Here is a 17,894-nt window from a genome sequence, read left to right as displayed (position 1 = left end):
TTTTACTTAAGATTTTTTAACTTTAAAAAAAAATTAATTTAAAGATGGTAGCGCTATAAACGATTATAGAAAGCATAGAAAGATTTGTCCGGCTTTTAAGTTTGGTTTGTGTTATCGTATGGATTGAGCTGGATTTTTAGAAATAAATGGAACTGCCGGGCCTTTAGTGTGTCGAAATTCTTGACCGGATTTGACGGATTCGGGTAGACAGGAGTAGGTTACTCAAAATTACAAATTTTCACTGTTAGTATATCTTCGATTTTTAAAAATCAAAAAAGAAAAACGGACAAAAGTAGCAAAAGCGTGAGTAGGTATAATGTTTAGGTCACCCATCTAAAGTTAATCCTCCTCGGGCGAGCTTGACTCGAACGACAACGATTTACCCACTGGACCACGGTTACAGGTGAATCAGCATAACAATAGCCGTGAAAACAATGCCCCGAATAGACTAGACTTTTTAACAGTATTTTTTCAACCGATTCCGTGCGTGGCAGAGATGCAAGGGGTCAGCCGATATGGTCTGGGGGCCGGCTGGTCTCTCCCCTTATGCTTTGGCTAGAACATTTTCTTGCGTAATTCGTACACCCAAGGGCAGAAGGATTTAATCGCCGTCAGGTCCGAAGTCCATACGCCGCCTCAGCAGTGGAATCTTTTTTTTTTCTTTTTTTTTTTTTTTTCCTTTTTTTTTCTTTTTTTTTTCTTTTCTTTCCTTTTTTCTTTTGGTGGGTTCGAATCCCGTCCGATCTACATTAAAAAAATCTTTTTTTAAATCCATTTTTTTATTAGATTCAAATCTTCAACAAAAAAACGCGCAATCTTTTAAGTGAAAAATATTTATTCCTATTCGGTTGCTTATAAGCCTGTATAAGTTGGATCAGACGTTATGATCATATAAGCAATATCGATCCGCGAAAAGTAGACCTATGCTTTCCTATCTTTACTGGCAAAGTTTACGGACAAGAACATTTCCTGCACTTGGATCATCCTATGGCGCCCGCAAACGATTATTGGGTGATGCCGTGGAGACTCCTGGGTGCTATTGCACTATTTTGGTGATTCTGACAGAGAACATTGGGATATTTGATCGTGTTGCGTCATGGCCAACGATCAAACTCACAAGTAGTGTGACATGCATAACGCAAAACTGTTTATTTCTTGGCCTAAGAAAAGGCAGAACCTGCAAATATTTTAAATGTAGAGAACACTTAAGAGGGAAGATCGTCTTAGACAAGTTAAACGAAATCATTCTGTAAACCATCCCATTATCTTTTGACTAACATTGCAACGAGGCCTCTGTGCATGATACAGGCAACCCAGTGAACGTCTAGGGCGTCTTGTTTCAGGTACTCTAAATTCGTTTAGAAATGCGTTTAAATGGTTATTCGTTTTTCGCTAACATTTCTGAAGTTCACGATCTCTATTATCGATCATACTCTTCGAAGGTCCCTTAAAGAAAGCTCTGCTGGATGGCAAACGAACTTTAAATGTTTTCGTATTGATCTTGAAATCGAAAATATCTCATAAGGGAAAAGTATTTTGATAAAGGTTTTGGATATGACATTAGTAATCCAGTAAACGTTATTTAAATAAAGGAAGTCGTCCGAAATTTTTTACCATCCTGTAATAAGCCTTTTCATAGTTTAAGAATCGATTCCACTGCGCATGCGATTTTATCCCGAATTTCTCACCTTCTTTTGTTTAATTAAGAACAAAAGAAGGTGAGAAATTCGGGATAAAATTGCATGCGCAGTGGAATCGATTCTTAAACTATGAAAAGGCTTATAGTCGCCGTGATTATAAAATAAAATACATATAAGATTTAGCAGTGGCATTCCACATAGTGGCTCTTCATCCACTGAAATTCCAATTAGAATTTAGAAGGTTATTTTTGCGGAGGGAGGAAAACCGGAGAATCCGGAAAAACCCTCGAAGCACAGGAGAGAACCAACAAACAATACATTGTACGATGTACTTTATCGTTTACTGTACCATTGCTACCTATCTACGATACATATCCATAATACTCTCATATGCCTCTCGTACGCTCAACTGTTCCAATCACCCACTGCCTTAATATTTATTTATTTATTTTATGCTATTTATTTTTCTTTTCTTTTTCATCATTTTTTAAAAATCATTTTTCACGTACGTACCCCCTCCCCCTTTGCTTGAGTCTGAATACCTGTGTCAAACATAGTGTAGTCGGGTTTTTAATACCTGATGAATCTATGTTTTTAAATTTGGAAGATTTTCAGCGACCATCTTGTAGTCAATTCTAAAGTACCTTACTGTTTTCCTGAAAAGTACAACCCACTACTCTTCGAAGTGTTTTTCTTATTTCAGTACACCTGTTCTTCATTGTTTGATCAGATTCTTCCTTACAGGATATTAAATGAAGACCCTCTGAATACTCTATTTATCCTCTCCACAGTCACATCATTTTATCAAACAAATTCATTTCCTATTTACCAAGAAATGTCCGGTTTCGTAAGCCTGATTTGATTCCAGTTGCCATAATCATTGTCGATTAGGTAATTTGTTTTCGAACAGTCAAAAGGTGTTTTAGATGACGGAGCCATTTGTTTGCATAGCGCAATAATTTGGACAAAGTGAGTTTTCTATGAGTTTCTGTCGGTAAATGTGTTAACCAGTATTTCTATCTATTTTGTCTATCTATCTTTTTTGACAATGCGTTCTCTATTATGTAGCTCGTTTCGTGATTTAATTTTTCTATAGAATCCTGCAGCTAGTAATAACTAAAATGTACTTCCAAAAATAAACTATTTTAGTATTCTTAAAAGAAAGAAGAGATTTGAATGTTAGAATTTTTACGTGGCAGTTGGCATTTTTACGAGGCAATCGTGAGAAATAACAGGAAACCTTTTGTTGAGTAAGCAATAAATAAGTGAAAGTCTACAGTCTTCTGCGTAAATAATGCGCCACTTTCCCCCTGGCTGGCAATGTTGATCTATGAAGTTTTCTAGCCTATTGAAGTGAATAATGGAGTGAATCGGTTTCTTTCGCTTGTTTTTACTTGCTTATGCCTTTCAAAGTCGCTAATGATATGAAGCGAGTGGCTGAAAAAAATGCATGCGAGGCGACATTGCAGAATACTATGTGGTACATCTTATTTTAGAGGAGATTGCAGCAGTAGTGCAGCTCGTATAGCTACAGGTCTAGAATGCGCGTGTGGTGTGCACCGCCTTAATTTCACCTATGCGACCCGGGTTCGATTTGTTGTCGTATGTGAGTATAGTTGCTTTTTGGTTCTTTCCTGTGCTACGAGGGTGTTTTTTTGGGTTCTGCGGTTTTCCTCCCTCAGCAAAAATTATATCAATTTCTAAATTTTAATTCGGTCTGGTGCTTCAGGCTTGCGATTGACCCATCACTCCCTGTATGTCCGACTTCAATAAAATCACGTTATGCAGTTACGATTTAGAAAATACAGAGATGGATGGTGTGGCGCTGCACAGTAAAGTACAGTAGTCTTGTCCGCGTCATCCTCACCGTTGTTGTCATTGGCTCAAAACACTGATGATGCGAGTACTGAGTTCCTTGAAAGTTCCTCTCCTGTGCTTCGAAGCCTTCTCTCTGTTGCTTTCCTATCTGTTACTTCATCAGTGTGATGTAATGGGATTCCTGTGGTAGCCTCTCTTCCGAATCAAATATGGCGTCCTAGTGATTATAGTTTTATAACTATAGTCATCCGTAAACATCGAGCTTAGGAAAACACTACACAACTACAATCAGTACATCGGAAAAATAGCCTAAGGCCTAGGGCAAACGTCGAACTTTCCATGCACCGAACTTAATTACATCAAAGAATGCCGCCTCATTATCACCTGATATCCATTGCTTTTAATGAGTTCGGTGCATGGAAAGTTCAACGTTTGCCCTAGGCCTAAGTAATGTAGTTCGAAAGAATAATGTCCTTCATGAAACAACGCCGGGGCCTTCAGTTTACGAAAAAAACACTTAAATCTCATTGAAATCTGACTATGTTATATGAAAATATTGTCGTGAGATTTATAAAACAATATTCATAAATATTAATTAACTTAGATTAATATTGATTTCTTGACTTGCCATTTGGACTGTACAGTATCCGTCAACAAAGACTAGACAAGGGATTAGCTATTATTTATCATTTGTTTTGATCATTCAATAATGTCTCTAGATTGTCCCTTACACTAATCTTAATCAAGTCAAATATCTTACTTTAATTACTTTCTATAGTAAGGTTCTTTATCATTGGTGTATTTTATTCTAATCATTCGCTGTCATCAGATTATCATGTCGCGGGAAAAAAAGTAGTTATTGTTTTCGTGATAGGTGAAATAATGAATAAAATGAGTTACCAATTGACTAACGATATCTGTATTCACTTGAATATCAGACGAGACATTTTGAACGCTTGCTGCTAGTCTACTGATGTGATAACGTCGAAAACAAGCCATTATCACGCAAGGTAAAGTGAAATCTCCGCTCCAAAAACATCGTTGGAGCAAGAAGGTTGTCTACTATTATTTGAATTATTGTTGCATTTAATTGTCTTTCTTCTGTTCTTTCTTCTTTTCTCCCCTTATTTCTATCGGATTTGATATAATTGTTTTAACCGCCTCCAAGCACTGTATTTCAGCTCTACCTACTTCGAGACCACTCAAGACCAACTTCCTGCATGCATGACTTCATCGCTTATACCTAAAGGCATTCAGAAGGCATTCTAGAACGACTAAAAATAGCTCTCCACTAACTCATTCCACTTTAAATCTTCTACCCGTTCAAAGAAATAACGTTTTTATCCAAGAAATTATTTTTCCTGAAGATCGATTTCAAATTCGCTATTGGTATTTAGTTCTTGCCTTATTGACAAGTCTTTTAAAAGTTCATCATTTCCTTGTTCATCATTTTTGATTTGCTATCGGGTTTTTTCGAGAACGCCGTCAAAAGGTTGTATACGTTTGACAATACTATCGTCTTCTTTGGGGGAAAGCATAACCTTAATGAATAGTTAACGTTAATGAACAGGTGCAGTAGAATTATAGCCAATGAGATGCCAAGCTCTCTTGACTTTTGGTACAGTCTATGCCATGGCAACGAATGTTGTTAAAATAGACCAACAGGAGATAAGAGAACTTTGTTGTGTTAACGTTAGTTAGTTAAGATGGCCGACGTCCTGTGCAGCAAAGTAGGATTCATTTGAAAAACTTGCAACGGGGTAAGAATGAAATATCTTCTTTCTTTAGTAGTTTATTTATATGTAAGTTAAATGAAGTATTTACTTTGCAATTGCTTCAGTTATAGAATAGTATCTATACTGACAAAAAAACACTGTGTTGGAAGCAGGAATTTTATTATCAGTTTATGCAGATGAGAGCAACAACATACATTTCTTTCTCAAAACAAAATGAGTATTGGTTCAAGTTGTGGAATAATTTATATAACTGAATCATGTGCTTTCGGAAATCAGTTCGTTTGGAGTCACACTCGTTCAAATTCAAAAAATAATCTACATACCTCCATACTTCAACGTTTAACTTCAGTATGAAAATATGAGAAAACAATATTTACGTTCTATTCACCAAGCAACCATGTAGTCGTATAAACATGTCAGACCCCAGCTTGATTTGTATTCCTTAGTGTATAACTGATGTAGCTTGTGACGTGAGCTGACACAGCATAGCTTGTTGGATCAGGGATCAAAACAAGTGAAAAATCTAGAGATGGGTAATCAAATTTTTCGGGTGGAAAAGACCGTGAGAAAAACTGAGAATATGAAATCTCAGCATGGATCCAGAAAATAAGTTAAATGCTTCCTTCGATTATTAAAGTACGAAAGAAATGGCTTTGGAAGAAGAGTATCGATATTAAATTAGGGAAATCTGTTCGTCATTCGTAAAACGGTGGAAATACGGAATTCTGGATCGATCCATGACTGGGATCAAGAATCATTGCCGTAACGTACAAGAGATCATGGTTCAATAAGCTTAACTATAATTCACGGATCATCAATCTGGAGTTTTATAAATAGAGAACTAGTAGGCAAAAACTACTAATCGTTATATTGATAATCCTTTTATAAATTTTTTTCCTTCTGAGAAGCCGACAACTAAGCAGACGAAACATGTCAAAATGAACAGTTTTATTTTTATCTAACTCCTATTATCAGAAGAAAAAAAAAGGATTTTTCCCATACAAAATCCATTGCACATTATTTTTCTTTTCCTAATTTTTCTTTTCTTATTTATAACCTTGTGCTTTCAGTCTTGTCCTATTGTTTATCTCTTTCATTTCACTTTGTCTTTCATTTCATGTGACAGAGGGGGGGGGGGCTTAGGGGGAGGGGAGGGGCATGTAGGGAAGGCCTGGCGGGGGAGGGGGGAGGCGGTGTGCGGGGTGAGGTCGGGGTTTTGTGGGCTACTGTCTTCTTGCTTGTTCTTTCTTTCGTCTTTCTTGTCTTTCTTTCTTCGTTTTCTTTCTTTCATTCATTCATTCTTTCTTTCATTCTTTCTTCCTTCCTTCCTTCCTTCCTTTCTCTTTTTACCAGTTTCTTTTAATTCCGCCTTGTGTTTCTTACAGCCAGCAGGTGCTGACTGTTCCTCTACAAACTAATTAATCAATAGCTAAAAGATTAACATACTGATGAATACTATAGAAACTTAGAAACTGTTAAAAACAGCAATTTCAATGGCCATTTATTACCGGATCATCACGTGTATACGCTAAATTATACATCGTTAATGAACGAGCTAGTGAAAACTGTAAAAAACAGTAGTACTAATTGACTTAAATGAGTGAACATGGCTATCTACTTGTTACAGCAATTTGCACTCTTCGGCTCAGTCTATAATAATTTACCAAGATTTAGTGGTGGATCATGAACAAGGGAGCCGAGTGACACCCTCATTATTGAACTTTATCAATTTTTACTCTGAGAACGTAAAAAAAACCTGGCCATTTATGATATCTTAAAAGTAAATGCAGCGTTCAAATTTTCAAACAAATTCATTTTTGAGATAGTCGATCAGATTATTTTTTAAATGACCGTACTAGCTTTGTTGGTCGATAGGTATAAAGTTAAGATTATGCTTATTTTTTGTTAAATCCGACCGCACATGCTAAGTGATAGGATTAATGAAATTATGCGTTAAGCCTAGTTCTCACAAGCGACTCAAGCAGACGCATCTCCATGTCCTGAGGGTGAAAGAAAAGCGACGTAAGCGCAAGAGAACGGAGGTTTTATTTTTCTTGCGTTGACTTGCGCTTGTGCTTATGCTTGCGTCAGTCTGCGTCGGCTTGCTTCTGGCCAGAGGAACACAGAAAAGTGCTTTTCAATGGCTGAATAACAAAATTGCCATTGCCTACGAGTTGCGCAAGGTTTAGTGCAACTATTACAGGCTAGAGTTGAACACATGCTGCCATTTCTTGTTTGCGTTGCGCGCAATACTTAGCCCGTCTTATGTATCCTAGTGTTGCGTGCGTGCTTTTATGTAGTATCTTTAGCAGCCGTTTTAGTTTCGTTCCATTCACTTGCAATTCTTTCTTCTTTTTTTTTTTACCCTAGGGGTATGGACAGAGACTAAAAAAATTAAATAAATAATAAATAAATGGGATTTAACAGTGGCATTTCTACAGAGTAGCTATTCATTCACTCTCATTCCAACTGGAATTTAGGAGTTGATTTTTGCGGAGGGAGGAAAGCCGGCAACCCGGAAAACCCTCGAAGCACAGGAGAGAACCAACAAACAACTCCACTCACATACAGCACCGAGCTCGTCGGGACTCGAAACTCGGGTCGCAATGGTGAGAAGTGAGCGCTCTCACCGCTACGCCACCCGTGCTTCCCAAAAACACCTGCTAGAGAGACTAGTAGCTTTTATGATGATCGTTTCAATTAAGGAAACCTAGCATTAGACCTTTTGAGCTCGATGCGTTTGATATACCTATTCATTAGCTGCGTAGTGACCAATAACTATGAGAGTGACATGATCAATATGGTCGTGAGCGGAAGTAAAATCAGCAAAGCGATTTCTGGTTTGATTGATACTTTAAGGGCTTATTTTGACATGTTTTGGCTTAGTTAACAGTTGATAGTTTCATATTAATAAGCCTTTTCATAGTTTAAGAATCGATTCCACTGCGCATGCGATTTTATCCCGAATTTCTCACCTTCATTTGTCTAAACCTTCTTTTGTTCTTAATTAAACAAAAGAAGGTGAGAAATTCGGGATAAAATCGCATGCGCAGTGGAATCGATTCTTAAACTATAAAAAGGCTTATTGCCCCCCCCCAGTCAACTCCAAAAAAGTCACGTGGTTAAAAGTAAGCAATTAAAGCCTTGCCTTGCAATCAAGTGTAGGAATATAAGGTCATCTTACGAGGTGTACAAAATGTTTCGTAATGTTTTCCCATTGCCGTTTCGTTTCCTAGAATATTTTTTCCTTGTTTAACGGTTGCGCATAAGGAGACACATGAATATGGATACGATTTAAGTAAAGAGTTTATTCTCAAAAGGATGACAAGTGGTTTGAAATGTGAAACACTTACACCTACGCTAAGAAAAAAAAACTATTTCTAGCGCCACCGAAAGTTTTCATCGTCCACTTCTTACAATCACAAAGAAAATTCTATCTTACTGCTCGGCCTTTTCAAATGGGTTTTCTCAGTCGACGGCTATCGTCGTGATTCAATTCAAAACTTGCAAACAATGGCCTATAAAAAAAATATAAAACCCTCTAAGTGAAAACCTCATTCATGGAGATGAGGCAAGCTAGCTGTTGTCAAGATGCATGCACTTCCATTGTTTTGATTCACGATAAAGTTAAACAATCCAACTTGATTCATTGTACTTTGAGCAACTACATTTGTACTTCACAGGAGGTCATGAATCAATAGATTTTGATTTTTCCCACTTTCATTCATTCGCTTCAGTCGAAGTTCTTAATAACTGATTCTTACAATATCAAAACGATACCAAAATTATACAATACAGTGACTAAGCTCTACTATATTTTTATAGCAAAGTTCAACAACAAAAAAAAAAAGAGTTACTCAAAGAAGGTCAAAAAGCGTCAAATTACATTTCAATATAAAGCAAACGAATGATCTTTAATATTTAAAATCATTTTTTACCCTCCTCGTTGATGTTATAGCGTCAAACTGAGCCGGATTGGAAATCGCCAACGACTCTTAAAAAACTCTGTTTTCTCATCAATAATATAATAGACTAATGCTCGACCTTTTTTAGCGAGAATAAAAATAAATTGAATTCTTTGTTTCAATGTAAACTCCCAGATTGAACCATTATAGATAACACAGAATACACTGATGTCAGGCCGCTTTGTTATGTAAAACATGATTCAACTGAATGTGAGTTAATCCCATCTTTAGAGAAGGAACGCGTCGCATTACATTACTAAAAGAATCAGACTCTTATCTCGCTAGTTTCTTGTTGAATTAATAGTTTATTCTTACTTCAATAATCTAGAAATCTGAGAAGCAAGCATCGTTGAAAGCATCTGAAAAGGAGAAGCAATCATCGTTGAGCGGATTGAAGGTAATCTCAGAATTTCTCACGAGAGGATCATTCTTCAAGGAGACTTCATTGATGCTGCGGACATCGTCTTTAGTTGTTCGTCATGTCTTGGAGGTAAATACTGCCAACCTAACTTAGACACTTAAATAAATAGCAATAGTTGATGCTCCGTCTTTTGTGTGCCAGCTTGTATTTGGATTTTTATCTAAGAGAATCAATGCTCAAAAGACGTTTTGTATCGCGTGCTAAAACAAATATAAAATATGCCAACAACTAGAACTGATTTAAAAAACTGAAGACAAGCCTTCTTCTAGCATGTTCAAGTGAATGGCACTTTAATAATGTTGCCACTTTCAGACTTTTGATGTCAATAGAGAGCGTTAAGTATCTATTTAAAAATAAAAAGACTTTTTATATTTAGCCGGTAAGCATGCGAAAAAATTATGGACCGTTTTTATCTTTGAAACATTTTGTGAGTGTGCTTACAAAATGCTTTAGTATTTTCTAACTTGAAAACTGACGCAACATTGTAATGGTTTCCCAAATTGTCTTCGTGTAACAGCAAGAGCATGCACTGTCGGACGAATTTTTTTCTTGCAAAAATAAACTTCGTTTTATTCGGCTCCGTTGCCAATCGCTTCGCAAACTTTCCCGCGTTCAAACAGACATTTCATTTTGGAATCAAAACAGACTGAATTCTAGAATTCAAATTTCATTCCATCTCAAAATATTATCAAGAAAGAATTCTTTTCGTACTCAAGATAGCAGTGAGCGCCAAAAACTATTTTCTTGAAGAAAGGCTGTTGTACAAGGCTAAAATCTTGTTATTCAGAAAGTTTAGCTTGTTTGGAAGTGGAGATGACCGATGTAAGTGGAATCAAATTGTTAACCCAAAGCAAAGATTTTATTCGAAAATGAGGTTTAGACCTTCACTTGCTTATTTCCCGTATATTTTCTATAAAAAAGCCTGACAAAGCAACATTCTAACGCTAATGCAACAGAACATCTTTGTACAATTGAAAATACCGCTTCAAACAGGCATTTTATCATACTACATCAGTTTCTAACTGTTTAAAAAACCCCAAACGAAAATTGGGATCAAAACTCATACGAAAGTCTAGTTTTGGCGATTTTTGCCATTATTGCTCATTATTGAAAAACATTTCCTCTTAATATTTTGCGAATATAGACAAAAAGGGGCGACAAAAAAGTTTTGAAATTCTCAGTTATTATTCGGTCTGGTAAGAATAAATTTCCAACGACGATAGGCAAAACATTACACGTAAACTTCCTTAAATACCTTAATGAGGGCCAATTTTTTTAATACTTTAACACAGTACTTGAACCACAAAACACTCAACGTAAATCCATCCACTATCATGTTTGAACTAATAGGCTTATCATAGCTTTTCTGGTTTTATTGGGATCTCTTGTCATTAGCAACCATTACGAGAATACCGGATAAAGTTCAAAATAATATAAGTTTAGATTGTCAACGATAGCCATGTACATGCGTGCAGATGTGAAAGTAAAAATATCTACAAATTTCAAACCACTTTAACGAAGTACGTGGGCTACCGATAAATACGCTTTGGCTTTACTTATTTCATTTTTCTGTCAAAAAAATATATATAATAATTGAGGTTGATTTTTGCTCTTTCGAACAAATGAAGAAAAAAATGTTGAATGCAGTCGATTATGGTAAGAAAAACCCTGGGTCGTGTTGGCATTGCAGTGAATTTTGGGGGTGTTTTAGGGGACATATTCCCAATATGGCGTGTATTTGGTTCCCCAAATCAGTCCGACAAAAGACTCCTTGCAAGTCCCAATTGGATTTGTTCTGGGGGACAAAACAGTGGATGTTTTTTTTTTTTTTTTTTTTTTTTTTGCATAAGAAAAGGCGGTCTATTGTTTTGTCCCCCAGAACAATCCCTCTAGGAAATCAGTGCAAGGGGCGGACTATAGTTGCAAAGCGAATTCGACACAGTTTTTTTTTCGACTTCAGAATTGGTAATCACTGATGATGGATCCAAAACCATTATATTTGCTCGAAGCTTGAACGAAACGCAAGAATACCAAATAAGCTATGATATTTATCGTTATTTTTATGCTTATTGTTATTTTGACTATTAGTTTAACATAGATATGCATCATTCTAATTTGAATGTCAAATTTAAAAAAAATTGCTTTTCGTTTATATATTTGTTTGGTAGGTTGGTTTATGTTTTGTTTAGTTATCATTAGTTTTTGCTTTGTTTTGTAATTGTTTTTGTTTGTTTTATTTGCTTTATATTTATCATCATTCATATGTACAAAATCGTGTACTAATAGTTCACTCAAATGTGTACTTTTTCAGGATATTTGTGGGCGAAATAAAACAAAAGAAAAGATCGTTTCGGGTAAGTATCACTGGTATATCTTTGATAAGGTTATAGGCAAACATAAAATTAATTGGTATTTTCTAGATATCGTTTTGTGTTTTATGCTCGATATTTCCCACCCCAACAAATGCTATAACTATTCGAAGCACAAACTGCAAAACAGAAAATAACGAGAAAAAGGAACAACATCCTGGCTATTTATGATGATGCCTTTAAGCTAGAACATTATCTTGTATAATCCTTACATTAAGAGCAGATTGGGCTTCAGGACCGAATTACAGTCTTGCGCAGTAGCCTGGCTTCTAAGATATCCTATTGTTATTGTTACGTACTTTCGGGAATCAAGATGATGAAAACTACAGTCATGTGCAATTGCGTTATTTGTATTCCTCAGCGCTGTTTCCTAAGCTTGCGTCAGGCGGGGATACTGACCACTATACTATCAGAGTTGACAAGTTGTTTTATTGTTTATCTTAAGTTCATTTCTTTTCCGCTAAGCTCAACCAGGTATAGACTATTAGGCCATGTACATAAGCAAGTTCAAAAATTATGCAGCATAATAATAAAGTAGTGAGGTAAGTCCACTGTACGAGAGCAGTCAGAGAACTTTCTTCCATAACGGATCAAAGCAACTTTGATAATGTGACCGCAATGAAGAATGCAAAACCGTCTTAGCATCCATTGATTTTGTATCAGCATGACAGTTTCTAAATAAATCCAATACTTTGGAAAACATTCATAGAGTTTTATATTTAGCAAGATTGCACCATAAGACCATAATTAGGAATGGCGTCATATTTTCCTTATTCCCTCCATTAAAAGGGTTTTATTTTTCTGGAAGAAAAATGTAATGACTTAATGGGAATTGAACCCATGACTTCTGGAGTCAGCTGTGATAACCTTTTCACCATAAGTAAAGGTCCTCCTTGGTCTTATCTAGCTAGGGTTTATATGATTTATATATGTTACTAGCCTGGTACGAATCAAGGCAACGCTGGTATTTTTAAGTGATAGCAAGCATGATATTCAATACCTTAACCATAATTCATTATTGCATTGTACATTTTTTTTGTTTCTTTGTTTATTAACTCCTACGACGAAATGTTTTGTAACATACATGATATAGTATGAACCACTTTTAAAAAAATCATACCGGGTTAGTCCCAGGGAAGTTTTACTTTCTCAGTAAGGGTGATATCAGAGACTTGATTCAACGAGCAACTATTAATGCACCCACCCAGCATGATGAGTGCCACCCGACTGGATCACAAACTAAGAAGACAATATCTACAAGAAGCACTAACTTCAAACCAAATTTAAAGTGATTACCTATCAAAATGATGTTTCCAAACCAAAATTGAAATCATTGAAAAGCATTGAAGTTACACCGCTAACAGAAAAACAGACATTTTTTAAGAAGCATCATCACCAACAGAGGGGACAACAACACTACCACTAAAAAAGTTAACAAGACCAACAAAATCAATAACAGATAGAATTAGAAAAAGAAAGATTTATGTGATGAGAGGAACACACCGAACAAACTACTTTAGTTAATGCTACTTTTACGTGATGAGAGGAACACACCGAACAAACTCCTTTAGTTATTGCTACTTTTACGTGATGAGAGGAACACACCGAACAAACTACTTTAGTTAATGCTACTTTTACGTGATGAGAGGAACACACCGAACAAATTCCTTTAGTTAATGCTACTTTTACGCGATGAGAGGAACACACCGAACAAACTACTTTAGTTAATGCTACTTTTACGTGATGAGAGGAACACACCGAACAAACTACTTTAGTTAATGCTACTTTTACGTGATGAGAGGAACACGCCGAACAAACTCCTTTAGTTAATGCTACTTTTAGGTTTTCAAAGAGTATGATGAACAAGAAATTTCTATAACTACGCGATACTCCTAAAGATGTATGGCGCCCAAGATAAATCTTAGATGGCCACAATAATATTCACCATACAGACTGGCTTTACAACCTAATGAATATAGAATGAAAATAATGGTGGATGCTGTTATCAACTGATGGATCGTGTAGAAAAGACGCTGTATAGTTGGTTTTGATCGAGAACTCATGCTTGGAAAAATAGTTTCATTCCTAGATTTAGATGGATCTGAAAAACAATCTGAACAAGGATGATCCGCAACTTTTGATTAATGCAATACCATTTTGTTTGAATCTCCCTTTCGTTAGTATATAAGTTATCTTTACAAAGAGATTATACAAGAAAAGCTCTATATTTCAATAGTTATTAAGTTCAAGAACAAGAATGTTTTTAGATATTTTTCGTCCATCTTTTTTACTTCAGAATTATGCTAGAACAAAAACGACAAATATAAATACTGATAAATTTAGTTAACCAACAGCATGATTCAATAATTTGGATGAGTGGTTTTCCTAATTATATAAAACCCATTTCTTTTGTTCAAAGTCACAAGTGTTTGTATTGAAAGAACATCAACGAATTTGTTATATAAAATATAAAATATATATAATATAAAGTATATGATAAAGTATAAAATATATCTCTGTGCGTTTCCTAATTCTAATTCAGTATGGAGGTATAAACTAAAAGCACCTCGTGGAGAAAGAGAGGAAAAAGCAATAACCGCAACGACAAAAATGTCAACTGTCAAAAATGTCGATTTTTAAAAATTGTCCCGGTTTTTTATCCTGTGGTCACGCGGGAGACCGGGGTTCGACTCCCCGTCAGAGAGTTTACACTTTTCGGTCATTGAAGTGAGGTGCCGAGTGGCACCTCATTGGAACCTCACTCACTCAGTTTTTCTTTTTGTTTTTGTTTTTGTTTTAGTTTTTGTTTTAGGTTCTAAGTGGCGCAGAACTACAGTAATACAGTAATGCGTAGTAGCGTTACTTGTATTCCTAAGAGCTGATTGGCTTCTAAAGTATTCATTGTTAGGAACTTTCGGACAATCCAGATGATGAAAACTACAGTCATGCGAAGCAGCCACACACAAACACACTCAAAAAAAGTAATCGTTTTTTCATCAACGTATATCCAATCATATCATTTATTCAGTATATCAATTATTTTTCTCCGTCCTTTTTGTAAGCCATTCATTCTTATCTTACTCTGTATGTCGTTCATCCTCTTCATTCATACCTTTCAGCTGGTTTAATTAACAACTTGCTAATAACTTATCTAGTATTGTAACCAAGATTCTAGATCCTTCCTTTTAGAGATTCAATTTACTTCTTTCTTCAGCCGACAGCCGGCCATTATCAAATCTCTATTGCCCGTTTCACCAGGTTTAAAAAGACTAAAACATTGTAGAAAACTTGAGTTCATTTAGTTTAGTTTTTTGAAAGCTGATATTATATCAATATACAGATTGGTTCTTGTGAGATTCTCTTTCAATTAGCAATTATTTTTCCAATCGTATTCTTTATCGATGATTATTCTGATTTTGAGTCGTGCTGTGCAATAGAGTCCTACAGGGATTGGTATTCATTGAAGTTGCCGGCAGCTGTCAGATACGTTGATAGTTCACAAACTATGATAACCTACATCAAAACAACAAAATATTGTTTCATTGCCATAGCAACCTTACTATAGCCTTACTGTTCTCTACGATTCCTGAGCTCAGCACTAGATTCACATCATTTCTATATTTTCTATAATTTCTAGTCATAACGAGAATTTTTTCGGGGAAAAGCTTTGAATTTCACTGCTTTTTACTGGCGGGTTTTTCAAAGTAATAAAAATGTTTCTTCTCTGTCTTAGGAAATATTTACGATAAGTTGTTAGATATTATTTTTGTTGTTAATTTTTGTAAAAACCATTATGTTTTTTGTGCCTCTCTCTTGATTCGAGGATTTTCTTTTTGTTCTTCGCCGTGCCCGACTAGTGACTTAAATCAGTCCAGAGGTTGTTTCAGAGTTTTGATAATATTAATATTTTGGTCAAGACTATATAACAAGCGGTATCATTGGTCGTTACACGGTCACGTGTCTGTCATTTATTCTGCGTTGGACAACATCAACTGAGTAACCAGGCGACTATGACCTAGGGCACGCAATGCCTTGTTAGACAAACTCGTATTTTTTTCTATGGTTTCTCGTCATTTTAGTTGCTACTTTTTTAAGGCTTAAAATCTTTGACATTAAATCAACTTCAGGAGGAAGAGCGAATTTAGATATAGGTTAATTGTTAGTGAAGAGGACTTGTTCATTTTCTTTTGGCTAGATGAAATAAGACAATCATGACTGTCAAATTTTTGAATCGGTCCAATCACGCGCTTTCCAATCACACGCGTGAGATCGTACGATTTCGATCGCGACAATCTTGATTTTGATGGACGTCAATCAAGGCGTTTTCGCAACATTTCATAGGCACGTTCTCTTAAGTGTAATGCTCTGTAATGTCATGGTAACACTTTGTTTGATGTCCACCAAAACCTTACTTTGTCAAGACAGAAAAATTGTACGATTTTGCGCGTGTGATTGGGAAGCGCTGGTGTATAAAGTGTTAAAATTTAAAAGACTTTCTGGGGGAAAAAATCATTACATTTTTTTATAAAAATTCATTCAAAACATCGGGGTTTTTTTAACGTAAGCTATAGAATTTATATTTTCTATTGGTCAAGACATGATGTAGAAATATGGTCGCAGGTGTAAGTTTTTATCATATTTTTAAACTTGGATGACGTTCTAGTCTAGTTTAGGGAACCATAACAAATATTGTATATTGTATTGTATATATCAGTTGATATTATGTTTGGCGGAAAAGAAACGTGTTTTCTGGTAAAATACATGTGTCTCATTCACCACTACATTGTCATATTCATTAATTGTAAAAAAAATAATGGTTAATGGTAGCGTTTTATACAGGACGTTTTCAAGACGTAGTAGAACTAAGTTTATCAACATGTCGCCCTAAATTTCAGTCTCATCTTTTTTAGGCTTAATTTGGAGTAATAAGCACTGATATAGTCTGTTTTTCCAAGGTTTTCTCGTGCCTTTAATCAATCCGTCCACAAGTAATTACATTACTGTGGGTCTAATGTTTATAAATACTTAGGAAAATGAACGCTTCTCAGAATCTTACTATTGGCGAAAGTAAGCCAGAGTGAATCCAAAATAAACTGTTTCTTCCTGCTATACCACAGCCTGTTCACATGGAGCCACACTACTATTGAAATAACTATAAGATAGTAGTACAATTAACCGTCATATATAAGACTTTTTCAAGAGCTTTGAATGCTGATAACTCTGTGGGATGCATTCACCATCACACCACGACACCTGCAGAAACAAGAACTTTCTCTTAATAATTGAAACTTTGCTTAATATGGTAATAAACCAACTAAACAACTACTTGACTGTGATTGGATGAAAAGCTTTCGTCTTCGAGGCTCGTTTGACCACAAGAGCAATCGAGGTACGGTCCAGTGAAAAATATCTTTAGGGCAGCATCTTCTAACACGTAGAATTTTTGCAGCAAAGCTCAAGTTACATTTCAGCTGATAGTCTTCCTAACGTAGGAGTTTCTTGTTCTTAAGTTGTGGTCGTGAGAAATCCAAGAAATTTTCACGCTGTACGAGCTATTACCGAGCCTCAACTTAAGAGGTGTTAGAATCCCTTATTTAGTCCTGATTTCCAAAAATACCTGCGTTTGGTGGAAGATTAAGAACAGGTTTGGATTACGCTTAACGTTTCCAGTAAACAAACCACACGATTCAATTCATACAACCAAATCATGTCGAGGTGGAAGCAGCTATCGTCCCTTGTTAAAAGCAAGGAGTTCTTTGATCGGGTAAGTGCTTAGATTAGGTCTATAGACATTAACGTATTCACAGATCTAGAGGTGTAAGTTTTGGGTCAATATATAGCACGTGTCACCTGAAACAAGTAAAGAAGTCGGGAAATGCCTTAGGGATGGAAAACATTAATTCAACGAGAAAGTGTGAATAGGATTTCCTATTTTCTATTTCTTG

General features: G+C 35.8%; 1 protein-coding gene across 2 annotated transcripts in view; it reads left to right on the top strand.

Moving 5' to 3' along the window:
- Positions 1 to 9,491: 9,491 nt before the first annotated feature.
- The window catches only part of LOC116298322 (uncharacterized), a 34,873-nt gene continuing 26,470 nt past the window's right edge, over positions 9,492 to 17,894 (top strand). Inside the window, exons 1-2 of one of the 2 annotated variants that reach the window (XM_031706724.2) lie at positions 9,492 to 9,649; positions 11,892 to 11,934. In XM_031706724.2, coding sequence (XP_031562584.2) covers positions 9,639 to 9,649; positions 11,892 to 11,934 — 54 coding nt within the window. In that variant the 5' untranslated portion in view covers positions 9,492 to 9,638. Of the gene's footprint in view, positions 9,650 to 11,891; positions 11,935 to 17,583; positions 17,714 to 17,894 lie in introns of those variants that run through there. The other variant, XM_031706723.2, reaches the window with a different exon arrangement.

This window comes from Actinia tenebrosa, unplaced genomic scaffold (assembly GCF_029948245.1).
Source record: "Actinia tenebrosa isolate PJP-AT-01 unplaced genomic scaffold, QUT_ActTen_1.0 PGA_scaffold4__44_contigs__length_22323623, whole genome shotgun sequence".
NCBI lineage: Eukaryota > Metazoa > Cnidaria > Anthozoa > Actiniaria > Actiniidae > Actinia > Actinia tenebrosa.
Note: the sequence above shows the minus strand (reverse complement) of the source record. Positions and strands in the feature narration are given on the sequence as shown.